A 26,269-nucleotide genomic window follows, 5' to 3' on the forward strand; every position below is an offset into this window, starting at 1 on the left:
GCATCAAGCCCGCATCCCAGGAAAGAGTATGACCATACGGGCAGTCACTGAGTGGCACAAAAGAAGGGTATACCTGAAACACAGTTGCCACCATATGTCACTCAAGCATGCGGGAATGAGAAAAGCAAAGCCAAGACCCAAGACCACAGAGAATTGTCTGTCAGCCAGGATGACTCTGGGACCTCATAATGCAAGTAAAAGGGGGGGGGGGGGAGACCCAAACTCAAAATGGAAGGATCCATCAAAGAGGCATATTCTGGGTCATGCATGGGGTACTATAAGGGATCCTCATGAGCTACCGATGGAGGGAATCTTCAGAAGAATGGTTTCAATGAGTCAAATCAAAATCCTACAAAGAGAGGGGATATGAAAACACCTCCCCTTGAAGCAAAAGGCCCTCAATCAAAGGGACGAAAGCCCACTTGGGGTCCAAGGGAATCAAAGGGGGTCCTTATCTGACTCCACCCCCCCATGCCCCAGGAACCTACCACAAAGACTGCAGGGCAGATCAAGCATCCTTGCCCACTGCCCAGGATAGAAAAGTCTAAGGGAGAGGTCTCAGAAGAAGAGGTAGGCTGGAAAGAAAACCTCAGCGGGACCAGCAGGCTCAATTGTGTCTGGCTCAATTGGAAGCAGCTGCCCCTGGGAACGGCCTAGCCACATCCCGAGCTAAACCCTGCCACTACCCAGAAGCCCTTCAACTTTTCAAAGCCAGTAGCAGGGAAGGAAAAGATCAGAGGCAGGGTGAACCACAGCAGAAGGGAAAGGATGAGGTGGGGCTAGAGCCATTGTGGAGTTCATCAACACCTCCAATTTCTGGTCCCTAAATACAAGACGGACAAACTCCAGGGCATGTGTTTGTTTGGAAATGAGGAATTATAAGGGTTGTAGGCTTGCAGCATGTCTTGTGCATTCATTTTAATTTGGTGAATTAGCACCCATTAACAGACATGTGGTGCTTGCTAGTATATGGAGTTGTACCCTAAGCACCATGCATCGCAAGTATAGAGCAGACTATATAGTAAGATAGGTAGGTGCATGTTTGAATCTAAATGGCCAGACCTACTGTTTTACTATTAAAAATAATACTGTTTTACTAATTGAAATAATATAGTACTGTACTTGACTTAAATTCATGACGATTTTGTAACAGTATTATTTCTACGTACAGAGTAATACCTTGACCCACAAATGTTGACCTCTTAATACATGCATTCCTAGAATCGACTTTTACATATGGTATATGGAAAATTAAGTTCTTTGGACAAAAATAGGGAGTTGACTTTGACTATTACACGAGGATATACAGTAAGTGCGCTAACTTATAAAGCACAATACAATAAAATATAAGAATGTGATTGGTTTGTATCTGACAAAAAGAGAAAAGCAGTATCGTTTATGTAAATATTTATGTACATTAAAAAAAATTGGCTTCAGGATTGTTTTAAATCATAACCAATTTCTCATCTTCATGATAAGGGGAGACATTTGCCAAAAATAGGTATAATGTAGATCAACAAAACTGTTTTAAACATGACTAGTTAAATATATAAAGCATTACAAGAGTAGTTTATTAATCAAACAGTCAACTGCATCCTACTCAAGCATCAGTATTTTGTATGAATTGGTAACCCCTTTTGTGATTTGTCTGGATAAATATTCAGTTGTTGTGAGTCTGGCTATGCTCACAGTTATAAATACATTGAGACTCCCTTCAAGAAGCATAGCTTTCTCAGTCAGTAGCCCTGCAGTGCAACATGTATTGTTCTTCTATGTGATGTGTATTCTGACCTATCAGCTTCATTTGTATTTCTTGACTTACTGAGAAAAATACAAAACATTCTTCTACAGCAGGTAGAAGGATGAACTTCCAACTTGAGAACCCACAATTTTATAAACAGCCTACCAGGTCCCTGATTTTACATCAAGATCTGTTTTATGAACAAGATCTGTCATCCCCTAGTAATACGCACAATGCTACTTTTCTCTGCATGCCCAAGCAACTGTGGAGTACTACAAAAATTTCTACATGATCAAGGGTGTCCTGTGGCTGACTCAATCTGCCTCAGTCAGCAGTATCATCATGCCCACTGTACATTATGTCGATTATTACAGGCATTTATCAAGAAAATACAATGGAACCTCGAATAACGAATTTAATTTGTTCCGGCACCAAGCTCGTTATGTGAAACACTCATTTTTCAATACGAATTTCCCCATTTAAAATAATGGAAATCAAATTAATCTGTTCTACCACCGAAAAATCTCAATATGATATTCGATGTTTTAAATAATAACCTACCTTACATACACTGAATAAACCTTTATGATATTTTTCTTTCTTCATATTTCTTTAATTTTTGTTTTCATTTTTTATAGCAAAAGGTTTGTTTGGTGTTTGTCAGGTAGGCTGCTTCATGTTTCAAAAAAAAAAAAATGAAAACTTTTGAAAAACAACAAATTTCAAAAAGGTTCGTTCAGTGTTTGTCGGATAGGCTGCTCCATTATGACAATCTTTCTTTGTTTCAAATGTGTTCCATTTGTTTTTTATTTTTTATTTATTTCTCAATAATGAAGCAACCTACCCGACAAACACTGAACAAACCTAAATGGCATTTGTCCGTTTTTCAAACTATTTCAACTGTTTTTTTTTTAAGAAACATGGAGCAGCCTACCTGACAAACACCGAACGAACCTTTTTGACATTTTTTTTTTAATTTCATTTCTTTTTTCTACAAAAATGTCAATGCTTTGCAACATCACAGCAGTCACCCCCTTTACATCCCAGCATCATTAGCATCTTTAACCCTTAAACTGTGCATGGCGTATATATACGCCATGAGTAACATGTTCCAAGGTGCGCATGGCGTATATATACGCCATAGGGTGCCAGGCACGATTCAAATGGCCCGCGGCTACACGAGGTTTAAATTAGCTTCCTCAGGGCTCTTGTAAACAGACGCCATTTTTTTTTTAAATCGTGAGCAATATTCACCGGTGTAAGAGCTACAGTACTGTTGGAGCAACCAAGGCTGGAGCACGCAGCATGAGGGAACAGCATTGTTGTTCAGCTTGTGACCACAGCATCGCCGAAAAATATCAAAATAAATATATAACTGCTATTATTTAGTGATGACAGTATTACAGATGACCCCTGACTGTGATAAAAATGACCAGGATTGTGATAATAGCAGGATTGTTGTGATAATTAGCACTGTGGGAGGAGTAATACTGAGGGACGGAGGGAGATAGCATCGTTTACTGACTGTGTAATTACCTAAGTGTAGTTACAGGATGAGAGCTATGCTCGTGGTGTCTCGTCTTCCCAGCACTCTTTATCATATAATGCTTTGAAACTACTGACGGTCTTGGCCTCCACCATCTTCTCACCTAACTTGTTCCAACCGTCTACCACTCTGTTTGCGAAAGTGAATTTTCTTACATTTCTTTGGCATCAGTGTTTAGCTAGTTTAAATCTATGACCTCTTGTTCTTAAAGTTCAAGGTCTCAGGAAATCTTCCCTATCGATTTTATCAATTCCTGTTACTATTTTGTATGTAGTAATCATATCACCTCTTTTTTTTCTGTCTTCTAGTTTTTGCATATTTAATGCCTCTAACCTCTCCTTGTAGCTCTTGCCCTTCAGTTCTGGGAGCTACTTAGTAGCATGTCTTTGCACCTTTTGCAGTTTGTTGATGTGCTTCTTAAGATAGGGGCACCACACAACCGCTGCATATTCTAGCATTGGCCTAACAAGAGTCGTGAACAATTTCTTTAGTATATCGCCATCCATGTATTTAAAAGCAATTCTGAAGTTAGAAAGCGTGGCATAGGCTCCTCGCACAATATTCTTTATGTGGTCCTCAGGTGATAGTTTTCTATCTAGAACCACCCCTAGATCTCTTTCTTTATCAGAATTCTTTAAAGATTTCCTCACATAATATATAGGTTGTGTTGGGTCTATGTTCTCCTATTCCACATTCCATAACATGGCATTTATTAACATTAAATTCCATTTGCCAAGTGGTGCTCCATATACTTATTTTGTCCAGGTCATCTTGAAGGGCATGACAATCATCTAAGTTTCTTATCCTTCCTATCATCTTAGCATCATCAGCAAACATGTTCATATAATTTTGTATACCAACTGGTAGATCATTTATGTAGACAATAAACATCACTGGTGCAAGAACTGAACCCTGTGGTACTCCACATGTGACATTTCTCCAGTCCGATACATTGCCTCTGATCACAGCCCTCATTTTTCTATCAGTCAGAAAATTTTTCATCATTTGTTAGAAGCTTACCTGTCACCCCTCCAATATTTTCCAGTTTCCAGAACAACCTCTTATGTGGAACTCTGTCGAAAGCCTTTATTAGGTCCAGATAGATGCAGTTAACCCAACCATCTTTTTCCTGTAATATTTCTGTTGCTCGACCACAGAAACTGAGTAAATTCGATACACAGGATCTTCCAGATCAAAAACCATACTGTCTGCCTGATATTATATCATTTCTCTCCAGGTGTTCTACCCATTTAGTTTTAATTATTTTTTCCAATATTTTGACTATTACACTTGTCAATGATACAGGTCTATAATTAAGGGGGTCATCCCTGCTGCCACTTTTGTAGATTGAAACTATGTTAGCCTTTTTCCACACATCAGCTACAACTCCTGTAAACAGGGATGCCTGAAAAATCAGTTGAAGTGGAATGCTGAGCTCAGGTGCACATTCTCTCAGAACCCATGGTGAAACTCCATCTGGACCAACTGCTTTGTTCTTATTTAGCTCCTTGAGCATTTTTTCCACTTCATCTCTAGACACCTCTATGTGCTCTATGTTGTTCTCTGGAATTCTTATTGTGTCTGGTTCCCTGAAGATTTCATTTTGTACAAACACACTTTGGAACTTTTCGTTTAATGTTTCACACATTTCCTTTTCATTTTCTGTGAATCTATTTCCCATTTTCAACCTCTGAATATTATCCTTTACCTGCAATTTGTTGTTTATGAATGTATAGAATAGACCTGGTTCTGTTTTACATTTGTCTGCAATCCCTTTTTAAAAATTTCTTTCTGCCTCTCTCCTCACTGCCGTGTAGTTGTTTCTCACATCTTTGTATCGCTGGTATGTTTGGGGGTTTGGCCTCTTCCTGTATTGATCCAATTTTTGTGTCTTTTGGTCTCTGGCCCTCTCGCAATTTCTGTTGACCCAATCCTGTTTCCTAGTTCTGCATCTCTGTTTTGGTATACATTTTTTTGTGCCTTTATCATATATTTCACAAAACTTGACATACATCTCATTCACTTCCTTGCCTAGCAACAAGCTTGTCCAATTATACTCACTAAAAATTTTTCCAAGGTTGCCATAATGTCCTCTCCTAAAGTCAGGTTTTTCAATTGCATCAACCTTCTTATTTTCTTCCAGATTATAATGCATTGCATACTTTATTCCCAAAAAGATTTTTTTGGGAATATTCACTTTTACCCAAGGGACAAAGGTACTGAATGTCAAATATTTCTTCCTCCTTCCTGGTAAATATCAAATCTAGCATGGAGGGAACATCCCCTTCCCTCATCCTCGTAGCTTGTTTAACATGTTGATACAAGAATGTTTCCAGGATGAGGTCTACAAATTTACAGGTCCAAAAATCTTATGTTTTAGCTTCATATGCTTCCCAGTCTAAGGATTTCAAGTTGAAGTCGCCGACTATCAACAGTCGTGATCTATCGTTATCCACTCTCGCTATGATCTCTCTCATTATTGTTATAAGACCTTCTCGTTTACTATCTAGCTCCTCCTTTGACCATGTGCTGCTTGGCGGTGGACTATAGGCATTTATGATCATTAGTTTATCATCCTCATGGCAGATCTCTAGTGCTATTATGTCAACTTCTTGTGGATTGGCAGTCATTATTTCGTTCACCTTTAGGTGTTCTTTCACCAGCACAGCAACGCCACCGCCTTTCCTAGTTTTTCTGTCCCGTCTCCAAATTGAGTAGCCCCTTGGGAATATGACCTCATTTAAAATAACATCTTCAAGTTTTTGTCTCCGTGAGTGCAACAATGTCTGGTGTCTGCAGCTGTATTACATCACTTAACTCCAGTATCTTCGATCTTACTCCATCTATGTTGGTGTATACAATCTTCAGGAACTTGTTCCCCCTCTTCTTATTTTTCACTCCCCCCTTTCTCTAACAATTTTGCTTCTTTGCCTTTATGTACCACTTTACTGGTCTGCCTACCGCTATCACTTTGTAGAAAAAAGAATTGATTTCTTCTTCATTCCTGCTCTCATTTAAACGTTTTGCCTCGGCGAGGTTCAGTTTCAGCTTCTCCCTATCTTCTTTTGAAAGATCTTGTCTTAACGACCACACTTTCCCATCTTGGTGGTGGTGTACAATGAGTGTTAGGCCGCTGATCCAGCTAAATATCTGCTAGTTCGGCTTCCGTGGACATTTTGGCCGAATAGGGAGATAACTTTATCCGGCCACCATTTTGCCGGATTAGGGCATTTTCCGGATTGGTGGATTCCGGATTAGTGGGTTTCTACAGTAGTGTATAAATATAGTGTATAAATGTAGTGTATAAATATGCTTACCTATTTTTTATGGAATAACTACAGTCTCCTTAACAAAGTGGTTCACAAATATATAATCTCAATAGGCGTAACACTACAACTCATGAATTGGTTAACTAACAAAAACCCTCTCCATACAGCTTCACTAATGATGGAAGAATAGTCTGTACAAAATGCAACAATGAACCTTTGACAGAGAAAGAAAATGCCATGTTAAACATGTCTAAAAAATAAAAATCTATTTAATTTTTATTCTGAAGCCAATTTTGTTTAAAGCTAAAAAATAATTAGTTTGATGTCATAAACGATAATATAGCAAAATAAAACTAAATTATACTTAAAATAGATATAATAATAGGATGCAAGTGTACACAATTTCAAGACTTAAATACAAAATATAAAGTGGCTAATGGCTAATATATGCAACTGTATAATAAGAAATTTTCTGAAAACAAAACACATATATGTCTTCAAATACTCTTCAAATTCTAACATTATAATAATAATAATAAATTACTGTACTTTAAAGTAAACATTTATTAATAGTTATCCAAATCAGAGGCAATCAGATTTAAATCTTTCAACTTAAGTGAACATAGGTGTGTACCTTCAGAAATTTTGTTAAATACAGTAGAGAAGAAACATAACCTCTAATACAAACTTATTACCCATACCATCCCTACCTTCTCTTGCTGATGCAGTGCTTCTGCTTGTGGTCTAGACCGAGGGAAGCCATCAAGCAGCCATGAAGTTGTCTTCATACGTGCAAGCTCAGAGGCAATCAGATTTACCATCACGTCATCTGGCACAAGCTTCCCTGCCTTCATGTACGTCTCGGCAGCAAGCCCTAATTCTGAAACGTATAAAAAAGAAAAATAATTTGGGCACCATTTGTTCCTGTTACAATATGATTAATAGAATAATATATTTTGAAGAGAAAATCCTATCAAGGAGGTTTTAAAAGGCATTTTCAAGTGACCTGTTCACTATGATATTCACAAATGATGGGTGATAAAAACTACAGTACTGAGGAATGATTTATAAAATGTATAGACATATTAAAAGACGTGTCTTATACCAACCATAGGAAAGCCCAGTCCTGTAAATGAATCAGGAAAAATCAAGTAAATAATAGCAGTGCACCAGAAGCAACAATAAATCCTAGGAGAGAAATTTTAAAGGTGAAATATACAAATTAGTTTTATATCAGATATTTACTAAACAATGAGGTTCCTCACTGTTGGGGATAAGAAACCTGTTGTTTTTATTCAGGCTTTCGTCTGGGCCAATAATTGACTTTCCCAAGGATGCAACTCAACTTGCATAACTATGTAATGTGTCTTTTAAAAAACCCTTGGACATCGCCTACTGCAAAATGGTCATTCCAGTCTATGCACAAAAAACCAGCGCTGAATGTAATGAAACGCCATTTTCTGGATGAGACCCGGAGGCTCCCCGGAGCTATACCGGGCTGATATGCTAATGTCAGACTTTGGCATCAGTCATGTGTATGGAGTTCTTATGGCTTACCAGGGACCACGGCCAGAACCTGGCCCCCTCAGAGAGGCAAGGGGAGCAATGGCCTATAGAAACCCTCGTGTGGTTGGAAGCATTCTATGTCTGCCATCAACCGGGTCAAGCATCCAGAAAGATAAGCATTCCAAAACAAACCCCTATTCTGGTTAAAATTGCTACCAAAAGCCAAACTAGTGGATAGAACTCCCCAACAGAAAACAAGCAAACTAGTATGACGTCACACGTCACCGCGCTGCTGTCTGTGCAGCTCCTCCCTCCCCGGGAGGGGGAAGGGGGAGCCCCAGACCTCTCACGCCGGCTATCCACCCATCAGTTCTGAGGCTGGATGTCAAAACACGCGAAAACCGCTGACTGGAGGGAGGGAGGGAGGGTTGCTGAGGAGCCTCCGGGTCTCACCCAGAAAATGGCGTTTCATTACAGTACATTCAATGCTGGTTTTCTGGGGGGAGCCCCGTCGGCTCCCCGGAGCTAACTACCCACAGAGGAAGGTCTAAGAGACGTATCCGGGAGGCGGCCACCGCTCACACCTCAAAACGAAGCGAGACAACGGCTGCCACAGCCAACCCAAAGCGACATAGGCCCAACCAGGCCTAAGGACGCGAACAAGGCAACGGGCAGCCAGGATCCAGAATAACCGCCAAAATCACCACACCCGAAAGTCCGCCCAAGACACAGTCCCAAGGAAGAGCAGCAAGAGCCGTTAACTTGCGAACATCACGGGCACGGGGAGACGCCGCAGGTCGGCCAGCCTTAATAACCCTGCGGACAACCCGGGAGACCCGCACCTGCGAAGAGGGAAGAAAGGAAACCGGACAAACCCAAAGCGTGTCCACGGACACAGAAGCCGTGGCGCGCCAAAAACGGCGGAGAACCACAACCGGGCACAAAACCAGAAGCACCTCCTGCCAAACCAACAAGGCATCAACAACCCAGGGACCCCTCTGGAAAGCAGCAGTCACATTCTACGCCAGAAAAGAAGGAGAAGGCCGCAGAGAAACAAAACGATCGCCCTGACCAAAGGAGCAGGAAACCCCAGTGCTGGAGGAGAGCAAGAGGCTCATCAACCCGACCCCCTGAGGCCAACGCCAACAGGAAAAGAGCCTCCAAGATACCCACCGGAACCGAAGGGGCCACAAGAACCGAGAAGAAAGAGAGCACTCAGTCCCATGACCAGGACAGCTCAGATGGCACATGAGCAGGCCGGAGGTGAACCAATGCACGAGACAGCGTGCGGAACGACGCAGAAATAACATCAACACCGAACGCAAGCAGAAGCGGCTCCGCCAGTGCCGAACGAAACAAGGCGACAGTATGTGGCAAAATGACGGCCCCGAATCCACATAGGAGAAGGACAAGACCACGCCAACAACACAATACCACCGAAGAAGGGACAGAAGGAAAAAAGGAAGGACCGCCAAAACACCCCAAACTGCCGCCAAGAAGAAGCACGCAGGTGGGACACCAGCAATGAAGCCACCCGACCACCAACAGAAGGCGAGACTCGAGGCAGAGCCGAACGAGCCAAGGAAGAGGCGGAGCCGCGGTAAGACCTTGGGTGCTACCACCAAGCAGGCAGAGCCAGAAACCCGAGCCGGCAAAGAAGGAGATGGAACATCTGCCGTATCAAAAAACGTTCCAACGCCAGCGAGCCACCAGGAGGGTGGAGACCAAGACCCTGACAGACTCCAGAGAAGGGACATCATGAGACTCTGAAAATACCAACAGGCCAGGAAAGTCAGGAACCAGAATCGAATCCTGGCAACAGGAGCCAAAAGGCACAAGCAAAGCACACAACGTGGAGGACAAAAGGAAGCTGAGGAACGAAGAAGGTAGGCAGCAAAGGGAACGAAGGGACAGGACCAACACCAAAAGCCGCTGGACATGTCCACACGCCCCCAGGAGACTGATGACCCAGAGGGAACATGACCACCAACACATAGGGCACACGTAACAGGGGCAACAAGGTGAACTGAACGCCCAAATGAGCCTTATAAAAGATAGAAGAAGCATACCAGTGTCAGAGCAGGCGACAATAGGAATGCATGAGGAAGGGATGTGGCGGAGGCCAACCCAACACCCAGCGTCAAGTGCAGATAAGAGAGCCCAGGAGGCTCTGGAACCTGAACAGAAATCGAATGACAGGCGAGGGGTGAGATGAAGAGACAAAAGCTAATCCCCAGCAAGCACAACTAGGTGAGGACAACGATGGTAGGACAGAGCCCAATGAACATGGAAAAGCGAAGCTCAGTACAGCAAGACCGGCAAGGAATGAGGGAACCAGAAAAATCATGGGAACAAAGAACCCAAACAAGGAAGGCCCCAGAAAGAAGCACGGAAGGGCCGAACAAAACGCCACGACCATACTCCCACACGCAGTTGCAGTATCTAAACCGCAGCAAAACGTCTCCACATTCCCAGAGGAATTGACAGGGTAGATAAAGATAAACTGTAACACGGGTTGTATGCAAACAAGGGGACACAGGTAGAAACCGAGTACCCAAATGAGCCACAGGGACGTTAGAAAGAACTCGGTCAGTGTCAGAGTAGTTAACAGATGTAACGCATTAGGCAGGGATGTGGTGGAGGCCGACCCCACACAGTTTCAAATGTAGAGACGATAGAGTCCAGGAGGCTCAGGAATCTGTACTACATCAGTTAATGGACAGTTGAGAGGCAGGACCAAAGAGCCAGAGCTCAACCCTGCAAGCACAATTAGGTGAGTACATAACACCTATGACACAGGAACATGCACCACTGAACAGGCACCTCCACTTTGTACCTTGGAACAAGGTGGAGGTGGGGCCCCGAAACTCAAGCATGGTTGGACAAGCATAGGAGAGGGGCAGGATGAGTCTAGTCAGGAGCCACCTCGTATGGGCCAAGAGGCCTCCTGCAGTCACCTGCACTCTGATGACTGAACTGGGTGGTTAGAAACAAGAGCTGCCACGTATCGGCCAATAGCCCCTCTGCAGGCACAACTGTTTGTATGTTCTATGTTCTCAAGCACGTATGTACACCCATTGCTCAGCATTCCACTTCACCTGATCTTTCAGGCATCCCTGTGTACAGGAATCGTAGCAGACGGGTGGAAACAGGCTAACATAGTTCCAATCTACAAAAGTGGCAGCAGGGAAGACCCCCTCAATTATAGACCTGTATCATTGACAAGTGTAATAGTGAAAGTATTGGAAAAACTAATCAAAACTAAATGGGTAGAACACCTAGAGAGAAATGATATAATATCAGACAGACAGTATGGTTTTCAATCTGGAAGATCCTGTGTATCGAATTTACTCAGTTTCTATGATCGAGCCACAGAGATATTACAGGAAAGAGATGGTTGGGTTGACTGCATCTATCTGGACCTAAAAAAGGCTTTCGACAGAGTTCCACATAAGAGGTTGTTCTGGAAACTGGAAAATATTGGAGGGGTGACAGGTAAGCTTCTATCATGGATGAAAAATTTTCTGACTGATAGAAAAATGAGGGCAGTAATCAGAGGCAATGTATCAGAATGGAGAAATGTCACAAGTGGAGTACCACAGGGTTCAGTTCTTGCACCAGTGATGTTTATTGTGTACATAAATGATCTACCAGTTGGTATACAGAATTATATGAACATGTTTGCTGATGATACTAAGATAATAGGAAGGATAAGAAATTTAGATGACTGTCATGCCCTTCAAGAAGACCTGGACAAAATAAGTATATGGAGCACCACTTGGCAAATGGAATTTAATGTTAATAAATGTCATGTTATGGAATGTGGAATAGGAGAACATAGACCCCACACAACCTATATATTATGTGAGAAATCTTTAAAGAATTCTGATAAAGAAAGAGATCTAGGAGTGGTTCTAGATAGAAAACTATCACCTGAGGACCACATAAAGAATATTGTGCAAGGAGCCTATGCTATGCTTTCTAACTTCAGAATTGCATTTAAATACATGGATGGCGATATACTAAAGAAATTGTTCATGACTTTTGTTAGGCCAAAGCTAGAATATGCAGCTGTTGTGTGGTGCCCATATCTTAAGAAGCACATCAACAAACTGGAAAAGGTGCAAAGACATGCTACTAAGTGGCTCCCAGAACTGAAGGGCAAGAGCTACGAGGAGAGGTTAGAAGCATTAAATATGCCAAAACTAGAAGACAGAAGAAAAAGAGGTGATATGATCACTACATACAAAATAGTTACAGGAATTGATAAAATCGACAGGGAAGACTTCCTGAGACCTGGAATTTCAAGAACAAGAGGTCATAGATTTAAACTAGCTAAACACAGATGCCGAAGAAATATAAGAAAATTCACCTTCGCAAATAGAGTGGTAGACGGTTGGAACAAGTTAAGTGAGAAGGTGGTGGAGGCCAAGACCGTCAGTAGTTTCAAAGCGTTATATGACAAAGAGTGCTGGGAAGACGGGACACCACGAGCGTAGCTCTCATCCTGTAACTACACTTAGGTAATTACACTTAGGTAATTTGTATCCCCAAAAATAAAACAGCATCTGGATGAAGGAGACGTCAGACCGCACCAACTCGCCTGCAGAACATAGGCACGGAAGGGTCATGACACACACACTTATCCCAAGTTCTTTCCCAAGAGGCAGACAAGAGGAGCTCCAGCATATTTCAACACTCCTAAGTATTGTGGTACAGGATGATGATAGTGAGTGGTGTCCCAGAGAACATAAAGGTATAGTGCTTTTGAAAAATAGGTGAGATAACAGGAATGTGCCAAGGGAAGTGAAAAATTGGATGAGAAAAAGTTGCCCTAGTGTTTCCAGTGCAGAGAAGAACATTCAAGATGGCCGCCGGCAAGAGGAAATACAAAACAGACCTTGATTTAGCTGGATTCCATGAAAAAAGCATTGATATAACCAGTCTACAACAAGTTGGTAAAATTAGATACTATAATAAACTCTCATGTAGAAATAATTAGTAAATTAAAAGAAAGTAATGACCATTTAAATAGCAAAGTTGTATGTCTTAAGGGTTTAGTGAAAGACTTGTGCAAGGATAAGAATCAATTGGAAACAAATTACAAAGCCATGGAAGAAGAAAATAAACTCTTAAAAATAGCTATGGAAGAAGTTAAAGTAAATTTAAACATAAATGACAACAATAGGTTAGGTAAGGAAATTCAACAGGAGAAACAGCTTTTGTCAGCACAGATGAAGGAAGTTACACAGGGAATAGAACAGTGCAAGAAAGATATGCAACTCACTTATGCACAAGTGGCCAAGGAGAAGGAAAAAATTGAAGACGCAGTAAAGGAAGTCAAACACTGCAGCAACCAATATAAAACAAACATTAGGCTAGATTGAGAAAAGAATTGGCATCTAACCCGAAGTTGGTGCAAAACACAGTTGATCGGAGTAAGTCCCTGTTAATTTTTGGCTGCAAAGAAAAGGAGATAACATCTAGGTCAGAAAGAGCTGTAGAAGAAGCAAAAGTAGTAGATAAAATTGTTGGCCTCATGGAAGGTCTTACAACCATAGAGAATGTGTGCGACTACAGGAGAATAGGCAGATATGTAAAAGGGAAAGATCGACCTTTGAGGATCACCCTAAATGGTGCCAAACAGATGGAAGAAGTACTAAGGAATGCTAGAAAATTACAAAGTGATGAGGATGGGAAAGTGTGGTCATTAAGACGAGATCTTTCAAAAGAAGATAGAGAGAAGCTGAAACTGAACCTCGCCGAGGCAAAACATTTAAATGAGAGCAGGAATCAAGAAGAAATCAATTTTTTTTTCTACAAAGTGATAGGGGTAGGCAGACCAGTAAAGTGGTACATAAAGGTAAACCAACAAAATCATTAGAGAGAGGAGTGAAAAATAAGAAGAGGGGGAACAAGTTCCTGAAGATTGCATACACCAACATAGATGGAGCAAGATCAAAGATACTGGAGTTAAATGATGTAATACAGCTGCAGACACCAGACATTGTTGCACTCACGGAGACAAAAACTTGAAGATGTTATTTTAAATGAGGTCATATTCCCAAGGGGCTACTCAATTTGGGGACGGGACAGAAAAATTAGGAAAGGCAGTGGCGTTGCTGTGCTGGTGAAAGAACACATAAAGGTGAACGAAATAATGACTGCTAATCTACAAGAAGTTGACATAATAGCACTAGAGATCTGCCATGAGGATGATAAACTAATGATCATAAACGCATATAGTCCACCGCCAAGCAGCACATGGTCAAAGGAGGAGCTAGATAGTAAACAAGAAAGTCTTATAACAATAATGAGAGAGAGATCATAGCGAGAGCGGATAACGATAGATTACGACTGTTGATAGTCCGCGACTTCAACTTGAAATCCATAGACTGGGAAGCATATGAAGCTAAAACAGATTTTTGGACCTGTAAATTTGTAGACCTCATCCTGGAAACATTCTTGTATCAACATGTTAAACAAGCTACGAGGATGAGGGAAGGGGACGTTCCCTCCATGCTAGATTTGATATTTACCAGGAAGGAGGAAGAAATATTTGATATTCAGTACCTTCCTCCCTTGGGTAAAGGTGACCATGTCTTTTTGGGAATAAAGTATGCAATGCGTTATAATCTGGAAGAACATAAGAAGGTTGATGCAATTGAAAAACTTGACTTTAGGAGAGGATATTATGGCAACCTTAGAAATTTTTTTACTGAATATAATTGGACAGACTTGTTGCTAGGCAAGGAAGTGAAAGTGATGTATGTTAAGTTTTGTGATATATATGATAAAAGGCACAAAAAAAATTATACCAACACAGAGATGCAGAACTAGGAAACAGGATTGGTTCAACAGAAATTGCAAGAGGGCCAGAGACCAAAAGACACAAAAATGGAATCAATACAGGAAGAGGCCAAACCCCCAAACATACCAGCGATACAAAGATGCGAGAAACAACTACACGGCAGTGAGGAGAGAGGCAGAAAGAAATTTTGAAAAAGGGATTGCTGACAAATGTAAAACAGAACCAGGTCTATTCTTGATCTTGAGATGATTTCGGGGCTTTTAGTGTCCCCGCGGCCCGGTCCTCGACCAGGCCTCCACCCCCAGGAAGCAGCCCGTGACAGCTGACTAACACCCAGGTACCTATTTTACTGCTAGGTAACAGGGGCATAGGGTGAAAAAAACTCTGCCCATTGTTTCTCGCCGGCGCCTGGGATCGAACCCAGGACCACAGGATCACAAGTCCAGCTTGCTGTCCACTCGGCCGACCGGCTAACCCCTTTCTATATATTCTATATATTCTATTATTCTATAAATTCTATAAATTCATAAACAACAAATTGCAGGTAAAGGATAATATTCAGAGGTTGAAAATGGGAAATAGATTCACGGAAAATGAAAATGAAATGTGTGAAACATTAAACGAAAAGTTCCAAAGTGTGTTTGTACAAAATGAAATCTTCAGGGAACCAGACACAATAAGAATTCCAGAGAACAACATAGAGCACATAGAGGTGTCTAGAGATGAAGTGGAAAAAATGCTCAAGGAGCTAAATAAGAACAAAGCAGTTGGCCCAGATGGAGTTTCACCATGGGTTCTGAGAGAATGTGCACCTGAGCTCAGCATTCCACTTCAACTGATTTTTCAGGCATCCCTGTTTACAAGAGTTGTACCTGATGTGTGGAAAAAGGCTAACATAGTTCCAATCTACAAAAGTGGAAGCAGGGAAGACCCCCTGAACCCTTAACATGCTAGGGGTATAATATCCTTTCTTCCCCACAGGCGCATGTAATTTTGAAAAAAAAAAAATTATTTTTTCTTCCTAACCTGTTAATTTGTATTCACTGATCATGGGAAAAATAATAAAAAAATCGTAAGTGGCATATATTGCCCGCTATAGGGCGGGGAAGTCTGCCAAATTATAGGCGCTGACTCAGCGTGCGTCCCAGGCGGTCTGTTGCTCGCCAGCTGTCAGGCCGGAGTTGCCACAAAGAGATAATTACCTAATTATTTCAATGTCTTTGATTGATTTTTCATAGTTTTTTTGCTGTAATATTATTCAATAGTGTGTAGTTTGATATATTTATATAATAAAATGAGTGACTCATTGCTGTACTCAAAAATATGGTGTGCATATTGTTGATTCAATTATGTTCATCAATCAGTGAACAAATACTTTGTCGGTTATTACACTATAAGCACAGGTTATATATAAGTATCTGCATGTTTTGTTCACTATAACGAACCACTAAGTAGCTATTATGAGTCAAAAAGTAACGAGGAGTGACCGCCGTGTACCAGCCAGCCACTCCCGCCCTCCCTCAAGTCATCTGACTCACCCACATTCTCCTCCCACAATACTGTTTTTGCTATAATTCACTACATACAGACGTTATATATAAGTATTTACATGTTTTGTTCACCATAACTGTACATCTAAGCTTGTATGGTGAGTAAAGGCACAAAGACGTAGGACCTCACACAGTCAGCTGATGGCTGCCGCCCTCAAGGCCAGACGCACTAATATTTCTCCTCCAACAATACTGTGTGGTGTTATTACGCTATATACACACATTATATATAAATATCTACCTGTTTTATTCACCATACTTGTACAAATAAACTGGTGTGGTGCCCAAAGACCATCGTGGTAACCAGTAAACAACACCGTCATCTGCACAGTGGCGTCGTGCAAACAACGCCACCGCCCTCACCAAAATGGCGGCTCCAAACCTTCTCTTGCTGTTTATACCCTCTATACACATGTTATAGAAAAGTATCTACATTTGTGTTCACCATAGCGAACTACTAAGCTGGTATGGTGAGTGCAGTCAATAAAAGGTGGCCACACACAGTCAGAAGACATCGCCAGCACCCTCCCTCCCACAGCATTACTCCTCCCTCCATGGCGCACAGCGCTAAATATCACCACAATCCTGCTATTATCAGAACCCTGGTCAGTTTTATCACAGCCAGGGGTCTTCTGTAATAATATCATCGCTACATAATAGCATGAACAAGTATATTTTGGCATTTATAGGTGATGCTGTGGTCACAAGCTGAACAGTAGTGCTGTTAGCTCATGCTGCGTGCATCAGGCTTGGTTGCTCACTCAATACTGAGGCCAATAACACCCGGGAGTTTGGCCCACGATTTTTTTTTTAATGGCGTCTGTTTACAAGAGCCCTGATGAAGGTGTGGTGAACCCCATGTATCCGCTGGCCGTTTAAATCTTGCGTAGTACTCCAACACGTCATATGACGTGATGTGCAGTTGACTGGAACAACGTCCAACACATCATATGACGTGATGCGCACTTTAAGGGTTAATTATAGACCTGTATCATTGACAAGTGTAATAGTCAAAATATTGGAAAAAATTATTAAAACTAAATGGGTAGAACACCTGGAGAGAAAAGATATAATATCAGACAGACAGTATGGTTTTCGATCTGGAAGATCATGTATATCGAATTTATTAAGTTTCTATGATTGAGCAACAGAGATATTACAGGAAAGAGATGGTTGGGTTGACTGCATCTATCTGGACCTAAAAAAGGCTTTCGACAGAGTTCCACATAAGAGGTTGTTCTGGAAACTGGAAAATATTGGAGGTGACAGGTAAGCTTCTAACATAGATGAAAAATTTTCTGACTGATAGAAAAATGAGGGCAGTGATCAAAGGCAATGTATCGGACTAGAGAAATGTCACAAGTAGAGTACCACAGGGTTCAGTTCTTGCACCAGTGATGTTTATTGTCTACATAAATGATCTACCAGTTGGTATACAGAATTATATGAACATGTTTGCTGATGATGCTAAGATAATAGGAAGGATAAGAAACTTCGATGATTGTCATGCCCTTCAAGATGACCTGGACAAAATAAGTATATGGAGCACCACTTGGCAAATGGAATTTAATGTTAATAAATGCCATGTTATGGAATGTGGAATAGGAGAACATAGACCTCACACAACCTATATATTATGTGAGAAATCTTTAAAGAATTCTGATAAAGAAAGAGATCTAGGGGTTGGTCTAGATAGAAAACTATCACCTGAGGACCACATAAAGAATATTGTGCGAGAAGCCTATGCCACGCTTTTTAACTTCAGAATTGCTTTTAAATACATGGATGGCGATATACTAAAGAAATTGTTCACGACTTTTGTTAAGCCAAAGCTAGAATATGCAGCGGTTGTGTGGTGCCCATATCTTAAGAAGCACATCAACAAACTGGAAAAGGTGCAAAGACATGCTACTAAGTGGCTCCCAGAACTGAAGGGCAAGAGCTATGAGGAGAGGTTATAGGCATTAAATATGCCAAAACTAGAAGACAGAAGAAAAAGAGGTGATATGATCATTACATACAATATAGTAACAGGAATTGATAAAATCGATAGGGAAGATTTCCTGAGACCTTGAACTTTAAGAACAAGAGGTCACAGATTTAAACTAGCAAAACACAGATGCCGAAGAAATATAAGAAAATTCACTTTCGCAAACAGAGTGGTAGATGGTTGGAACAAGTTCGGTGAGAAGATGGTGGAGGCCAAGACCGTCAGTAGTTTCAAAGCGTTATATGACAAAGTGTGCTGGGAAGACGGGACACCACGAGCGTAGCTCTCATCCTGTAACTACACTTAGGTAATTACTAGCTCTCCACATATGTCAGTTGCTTAATTTAGTTCCGTAGTTCGCGTGGGAGGGGACGGACGTGTCGTTGTCGCGCTCTGTTAAAACACTGGAATAAACCGGGCTTTTTTAGGATTACAACCATGGATTACGGCCCACAGTGATCACCAAGTGAATAGTGACCCGTAGGAAAGTTGAATACAGAAATTAACAATGGAACTTTGAGTTAAATACAGAATAAACGTGGGACCACGTGGTGAGCCAGTGCCACCAGGCTCATGTATACAGGCATAAGCCCGCTATATCAAATATAGCGAGCAGTGATGCGTTGAACTGTGAAGTGGAACGTGTAACATAACATATAAATTAGTGGATAGTGTTAGAGAATTGTACATAGAAAAAGTATAAATGTAAAGTTGTGGAGGAGGCATCACACTAGGCTGTTTACACCACAGCCACGAGACCTACACAGTGTAGGGGACGTCCCGCAGTAACAGTATACTCCCTCAGTGATAATATACTGGCAATATATACTGTAATACGGGAAAGTGGATCTAGGAACTAGTAATAGAGTAAGTGAATAACATTGCAAGCTGGAAGAAAGCAGAAATTCCCTTAGGATATTATAGGCAAATAATCAGTATATAAATCAAGTAACTGGCAACCGGTGGCATCCTGCCCCCGACCTGGGACAAACAACGGTCAACTAGACAGTCCCAAGAGGACCATATTTTCTCCACAAGGCGATAAGTACCCCCACATAAACTTGATCAAATAAACATATGTAATATTATAAATATTCTGTATACATATTATATATACATACATATAATATTATAAATATATGCATATAATATTATAACATCACAAACCCAACATGGAGGTGTGTGGAGGCTGCCTTAAGTTACTTCAGAAGACTGTTGTAGGCACTGTATGTAACATTTGTAACATAAGATTTCACCTGAGTTGTACAGGATTACCTACACAATATGAAAACTGGGAAGGTAACTACTGGATCTGTCAAAGTGACAGACAGATGTGGGAAAACATTACCAAACTAATGAATAACATTCCTGAAGTACACAGGCTACAATTCACACAAAAACTACCAGAAATATATGCAGAGTATATAAAGACAGCAACGAACTCTGAGCACAACCCAGGGACTGAGAATTTAGAGAGTCAAACTAGCAATGTAGAAGGACATAGCGTTGAGGTACACAAAAATGAAGGCAATATTGTAGAGCAAACTGGTGATATGAATAAGGAGATAAAAAATGAGACGAATGAGAACACAAATGAGAAAGACGAAAGCAACAAGGAGAAAGATAAGGACAATACCGAGAATGAATGCAGAAACGAGAAAGTTGGAACAAAAATCACAAGAGGTAGCCAAGTTGTGCATGGGTACAAACAAGAATAATACAATCACAGATGAAAATATTTGCAGGTATTATGCAAAAGGACAGTGCAGATATGGGCCCAGAGGCACGGAATGCTCATTCATGCACCCACGGAAATGCCGAAACTGGTTAGGAAAAGGCAGATGTCGTTTTGATACAAAGTGTAGATATTTTCACCCTAAGCTATGCAAACTCTCGGTTAATGAGAGGAAATGCTACGATCTTCATTGCCCCGATTTCCACGTCAGAGGTACACAGCGCTATATAAGAGAGGAAGTCCAATATAATAGCCCTGAAAATTTTTTAGAGGCAGGCAGAAACAGATGGAGAAACAGACAGGCAGAAACGTGGCAGGAGTACGGACGGAGAGGGGGAAATATCCAAGACTGGACTACGGTTCGTCATCAAGCCCACACATACTACACCCCCCAACTACACAGAGACTACTACACTCCCCAGTATCACTTCCAAAACTGGACAAACCATTGCCACAACAACACACCCTGGGTCAGGGTAGAGAGGAGGGAGAACTACCAAAACCTTCCAGAAGTGACACACAATATGGACAATCATTCATATTTGCAAACATTCAAGGTTTAAAGCCAAAGTCAAGGAATAAAGTTAAGTTCGTAAATGGCCTCCTATTAGAGTCAAACTCAATATTTGGGGCATTCACGGAAACTCATACAAAAGATTACATGGATGGTGAAATCTGGATTCCAAATTATAATTTATATAATTTTTAACTAAGAAAGTCTCTAAGACAGTTGGTATACTCTCTAAAATAAAATATGTTCCTAACTCTGCTCTCCTCTCACTATATTATGCACTAATCTACCCCTATCTTAATTATGGTATCTGTGCATGGGGGTCTACCACTGCAAACCACCTTAAGCCCATCATCATCCAGCAAAAATCTGCTAATCAGAATAACTAACTAACTCTGCTTTCAGACAACACTCAGCTCCCTTGTTTAAATCCCTAAACTTGCTAAATATTAACTCCCTCCACACATTCTCTTGTGTCAACTACATTTACAAAACTCTGTTCTTAAATGCAAACCATGCTCTGAAACTCTCCCTGGACAGATGTAATAGGACCCATTATCACCACACCAGAAATAAATATCTCTGATATCCCCAGGGTCAAACTTAATCTGTGTAAAAACACTATGCAAATTAACAATGCATCTGGAGCGAGTATATTATTGGGATAATCTACTTGCTACACTGGTGACACTGGACCACGGCACGTACTGGTGTCACTTGACCACGGCACGTACAGTACTGGTGTCACTGGACCATGGCAAGTACTGGTGTCACTGGACCACAGCACGTACTGGTGACACTGGACCACAGCACGTACTGGTGTCACTGGACCACAGCACGTACTGGTGTCACTGGACCATGGAAAGAACTGATGTCACTGGACCACGGCACGTACTGGTGACACTGGACCATGGCACATACTGGTGTCACTGGACCACGGCACGTATTGGTGACACTGGACCATGGCACGTACTGGTGTCACTGGACCACGGCACGTACTGGTGTCACTGGACGACAGCATGTACTGGTGTCACTGGACCACGGCATGTACTGGTGTCACTGGACCACGGCACGTACTGGTGTCACTGGACCACGGCACGTACTGGTGACACTGGACCACGGCACGTACTGGTGTCACTGGACCACGGCACGTACTGGTGTCACTGGACCACGGCAAGTACTGGTGTCACTGGACCATGGCACGTACTGGTGTCACTGGACGACAGCATGTACTGGTGTCACTGGACGACAGCACGTACTGGTGACACTGGGCCACGGCACGTACTGGTGACACTGGACCATGGCACATACTGGTGTCACTGGACCACGGCACGTATTGGTGACACTGGACCATGGCACGTACTGGTGTCACTGGACCACGGCACGTACTGGTGTCACTGGACGACAGCATGTACTGGTGTCACTGGACCACGGCATGTACTGGTGTCACTGGACCACGGCACGTACTGGTGTCACTGGACCACGGCACGTACTGGTGACACTGGACCACGGCACGTACTGGTGTCACTGGACCACGGCACGTACTGGTGTCACTGGACCACGGCAAGTACTGGTGTCACTGGACCATGGCACGTACTGGTGTCACTGGACGACAGCATGTACTGGTGTCACTGGACGACAGCACGTACTGGTGACACTGGGCCACGGCACGTACTGGTGACACTGGACCATGGCACGTACTGGTGACACTGGACCACGGCACGTACTGGTGACACTGGACGACAGCATGTACTGGTGTCACTGGACCATGGCACGTACTGGTGTCACTGGACGACAGCATGTACTGGTGTCACTGGACGACAGCACGTACTGGTGACACTGGGCCACGGCACGTACTGGTGACACTGGACCATGGCACGTACTGGTGACACTGGACCACGGCACGTACTGGTGTCACTGGACCACGGCACATACTGGTGACACTGGACCACGGCACGTACTGGTGACACTGGACCACGGCACGTACTGGTGACACTGGACCACGGCACGTACTGGTGACACTGGACCACGGCACGTACTGGTGACACTGGACCACGGCACGTTACTGGTGACACTGGACCACGGCACGTTACTGGTGACACTGGACCACGGCACGTACTGGTGACACTGGACCACGGCACGTACTGGTGACACTGGACCAAGGCACGTACTGGTGACACTGGACCACAGCACGTACTGGTGACACTGGACCATGGCACGTACTGGTGACACTGGACCATGGCACGTACTGGTGACACTGGACCATGGCACGTACTGGTGACACTGGACCACAGCACGTACTGGTGACACTGGACCATGGCACGTACTGGTGACACTGGGCCACGGCACGTACTGGTGACACTGGACCACAGCACGTACTGGTGACACTGGACCACAGCACGTACTGGTGACACTGGACCACAGCACGTACTGGTGACACTGGACCAAGGCACGTACTGGTGACACTGGACCACGGCACGTACTGGTGACACTGGACCACGGCACGTACTGGTGACACTGGACCGCGGCACGTACTGGTGACACTGGACCGCGGCACGTACTGGTGACACTGGACCACAGCACGTACTGGTGACACTGGACCACGGCACGTACTGGTGACACTGGACCACGGCACGTACTGGTGACACTGGACCACGGCACGTACTGGTGACACTGGACCACGGCACGTACTGGTGACACTGGACCACAGCACGTACTGGTGACACTGGACCACAGCACGTACTGGTGACACTGGACCACGGCACGTACTGGTGACACTGGACCACGGCACGTACTGGTGACACTGGACCACGGCACGTACTGGTGACACTGGACCACGGCACGTACTGGTGACACTGGACCACGGTACGTACTGGTGACACTGGACCACGGCACGTACTGGTGACACTGGACCACGGCACGTACTGGTGACACTGGACCACGGCACGTACTGGTGACACTGGACCACGGCACGTACTGGTGACACTGGACCACGGCACATACTGGTGACACTGGACCACGGCACGTACTGGTGACACTGGACCACGGCACGTACTGGTGACACTGGACCACGGCACGTACTGGTGACACTGGACCACAGCACGTACTGGTGACACTGGACCACGGCACGTACTGGTGACACTGGACCACGGCACGTACTGGTGACACTGGACCACGGCACGTACTGGTGACACTGGACCACGGCACGTACTGGTGACACTGGACCACGGCACGTACTGGTGACACTGGACCACGGCACGTACTGGTGTCACTGGACCACGGCACATACTGGTGACACTGGACCACGGCACGTACTGGTGACACTGGACCACGGCACGTACTGGTGACACTGGTGACACTGGACCACGGCACGTACTGGTGACACTGGACCACGGCACGTACTGGTGACACTGGACCACGGCACGTACTGGTGACACTGGACCACGGCACGTACTGGTGACACTGGACCACGGTACGTACTGGTGACACTGGACCACGGCACGTACTGGTGACACTGGACCACGGCACGTACTGGTGACACTGGACCACGGCACGTACTGGTGACACTGGACCACGGCACGTACTGGTGACACTGGACCACGGCACGTACTGGTGACACTGGACCACGGCACGTACTGGTGACACTGGACCACGGTACGTACTGGTGACACTGGACCACGGCACGTACTGGTGACACTGGACCACAGCACGTACTGGTGACACTGGGCCACGGCACGTACTGGTGACACTGGACCACGGCACGTACTGGTGACACTGGACCACGGCACGTACTGGTGACACTGGACCACGGCACGTACTGGTGACACTGGACTACGGTACGTACTGGTGACACTGGACCACGGCACGTACTGGTGACACTGGACCACAGCACGTACTGGTGACACTGGACCACGGCACGTACTGGTGACACTGGACCACGGCACGTACTGGTGACACTGGACCACGGCACGTACTGGTGACACTGGACCACGGCACGTACTGGTGACACTGGACCACGGCACGTACTGGTGACACTGGACCACGGCACGTACTGGTGTCACTGGACCACGGCACATACTGGTGACACTGGACCACGGCACGTACTGGTGACACTGGACCACGGCACGTACTGGTGACACTGGACCACGGCACGTACTGGTGACACTGGACCACGGCACGTTACTGGTGACACTGGACCACGGCACGTACTGGTGACACTGGACCACGGCACGTACTGGTGTCACTGGACCACGGCACGTACTGGTGTCACTGGACCACAGCACGTACTGGTGACACTGGACCACGGCACGTACTGGTGACACTGGACCACAGCACGTACTGGTGACACTGGGCCACGGCACGTACTGGTGACACTGGACCACGGCACGTACTGGTGACACTGGACCACGGCACGTACTGGTGACACTGGACCACAGCACGTACTGGTGACACTGGACCACGGCACGTACTGGTGACACTGGACCACAGCACGTACTGGTGACACTGGACCACGGCACGTACTGGTGACACTGGACCACGGCACGTACTGGTGACACTGGGCCATACCAACTTTTCCACTAAATTTCAGTTATTCAATACAATATATCTTTATTATATTTGTAAAAGAAATATAACTTTAATTGATAAGAAAGGGGATGGGAAGAATGGGAGGGCATCTCACCAGTCTTGAGGAGGACCTGGGACCTGAGCAGGTCACCGCTGGACAAGTGTTTGAGGCCAAAGTCTCGGACAATCCTCGATGATATTGTTCCTTTCCCAGAGCCTGGCGCCCCAAGCATCACCATTCTGAACAATTTGCTCATTGTTGGTACAAGGCTATAATGGCTGGAAGGTAAATTGATATCGTCCTAGCGGCGAGGAGGAGGAGTCTGGTGTACCAGGTTTAGACCGGACACAAGTGGCACCAGGGCCAGGACACACAGCAAACACACTCAGCGCACAACTCACTTGAGTCGACCACACTCAGCGCACAACTCACTTGAGTCGACCACACTCAGCGTACAACTCACTTGAGTCGACCACACTCAGCGCACAACTCACTTGAGTCGACCACACTCAGCGCACAACTCACTTGAGTCGACCACACTCAGCGCACAACTCACTTGAGTCGACCACACTCAGCGCACAACTCACTTGAGTCGACCACACTCAGCGCACAACTCACTTGAGTCGACCACACTCAGCGCACAACTCACTTGAGTAGACTACACTCAGCACACTTGAGTCTGTAACGGTTCTATTGTTACGTAAAGTATGGTGACAGTAAACACAAACACTAAGATAATATATATATTTGGTCGAATATATAGAAGTACACAGATGATACTTTGGTGTGAGTTAAGCGCACTGAGCGTCGGTACATTATTTATTTATTTATATATGCATATACAAGAAGGTACGTTGGGAATGTGAGGATACATAGTATGGTAATTACAGTCTTGTAAAGGCACTAGTACGCGCAGCGTTTCGGGCAGGTCCTTAATCTAAGAAAATTTTAAGTAGGTAAATACTTGCAAAATTTACATATAAAAAAATGATAACAGTTACATGGCAAGAAAGAAAAAGATGAGAGAAAATTGTAGGTACAGT

The 26,269-nt window shown here is 44.0% G+C and overlaps 1 protein-coding gene across 2 annotated transcripts in view; it reads right to left on the reverse strand.

Moving 5' to 3' along the window:
- Positions 1 to 25,620, reverse strand: part of Ak3 (Adenylate kinase 3) — a 71,991-nt gene extending 46,371 nt beyond the window's left edge. The window contains exons 1-2 of one of the 2 annotated variants that reach the window (XM_045745602.2): positions 25,341 to 25,620; positions 7,267 to 7,436 (exon numbers count right to left, since the gene is read on the reverse strand). In XM_045745602.2, coding sequence (XP_045601558.1) covers positions 7,267 to 7,436; positions 25,341 to 25,482 — 312 coding nt within the window. In that variant the 5' untranslated portion in view covers positions 25,483 to 25,620. The remainder of the gene's footprint in view (positions 1 to 7,266; positions 7,437 to 25,340) is intronic. The other variant, XM_045745604.2, reaches the window with a different exon arrangement.
- Between the last annotated feature and the right edge of the window lie 649 nt (positions 25,621 to 26,269).

Source organism: Procambarus clarkii, chromosome 16 (assembly GCF_040958095.1).
Source record: "Procambarus clarkii isolate CNS0578487 chromosome 16, FALCON_Pclarkii_2.0, whole genome shotgun sequence".
NCBI lineage: Eukaryota > Metazoa > Arthropoda > Malacostraca > Decapoda > Cambaridae > Procambarus > Procambarus clarkii.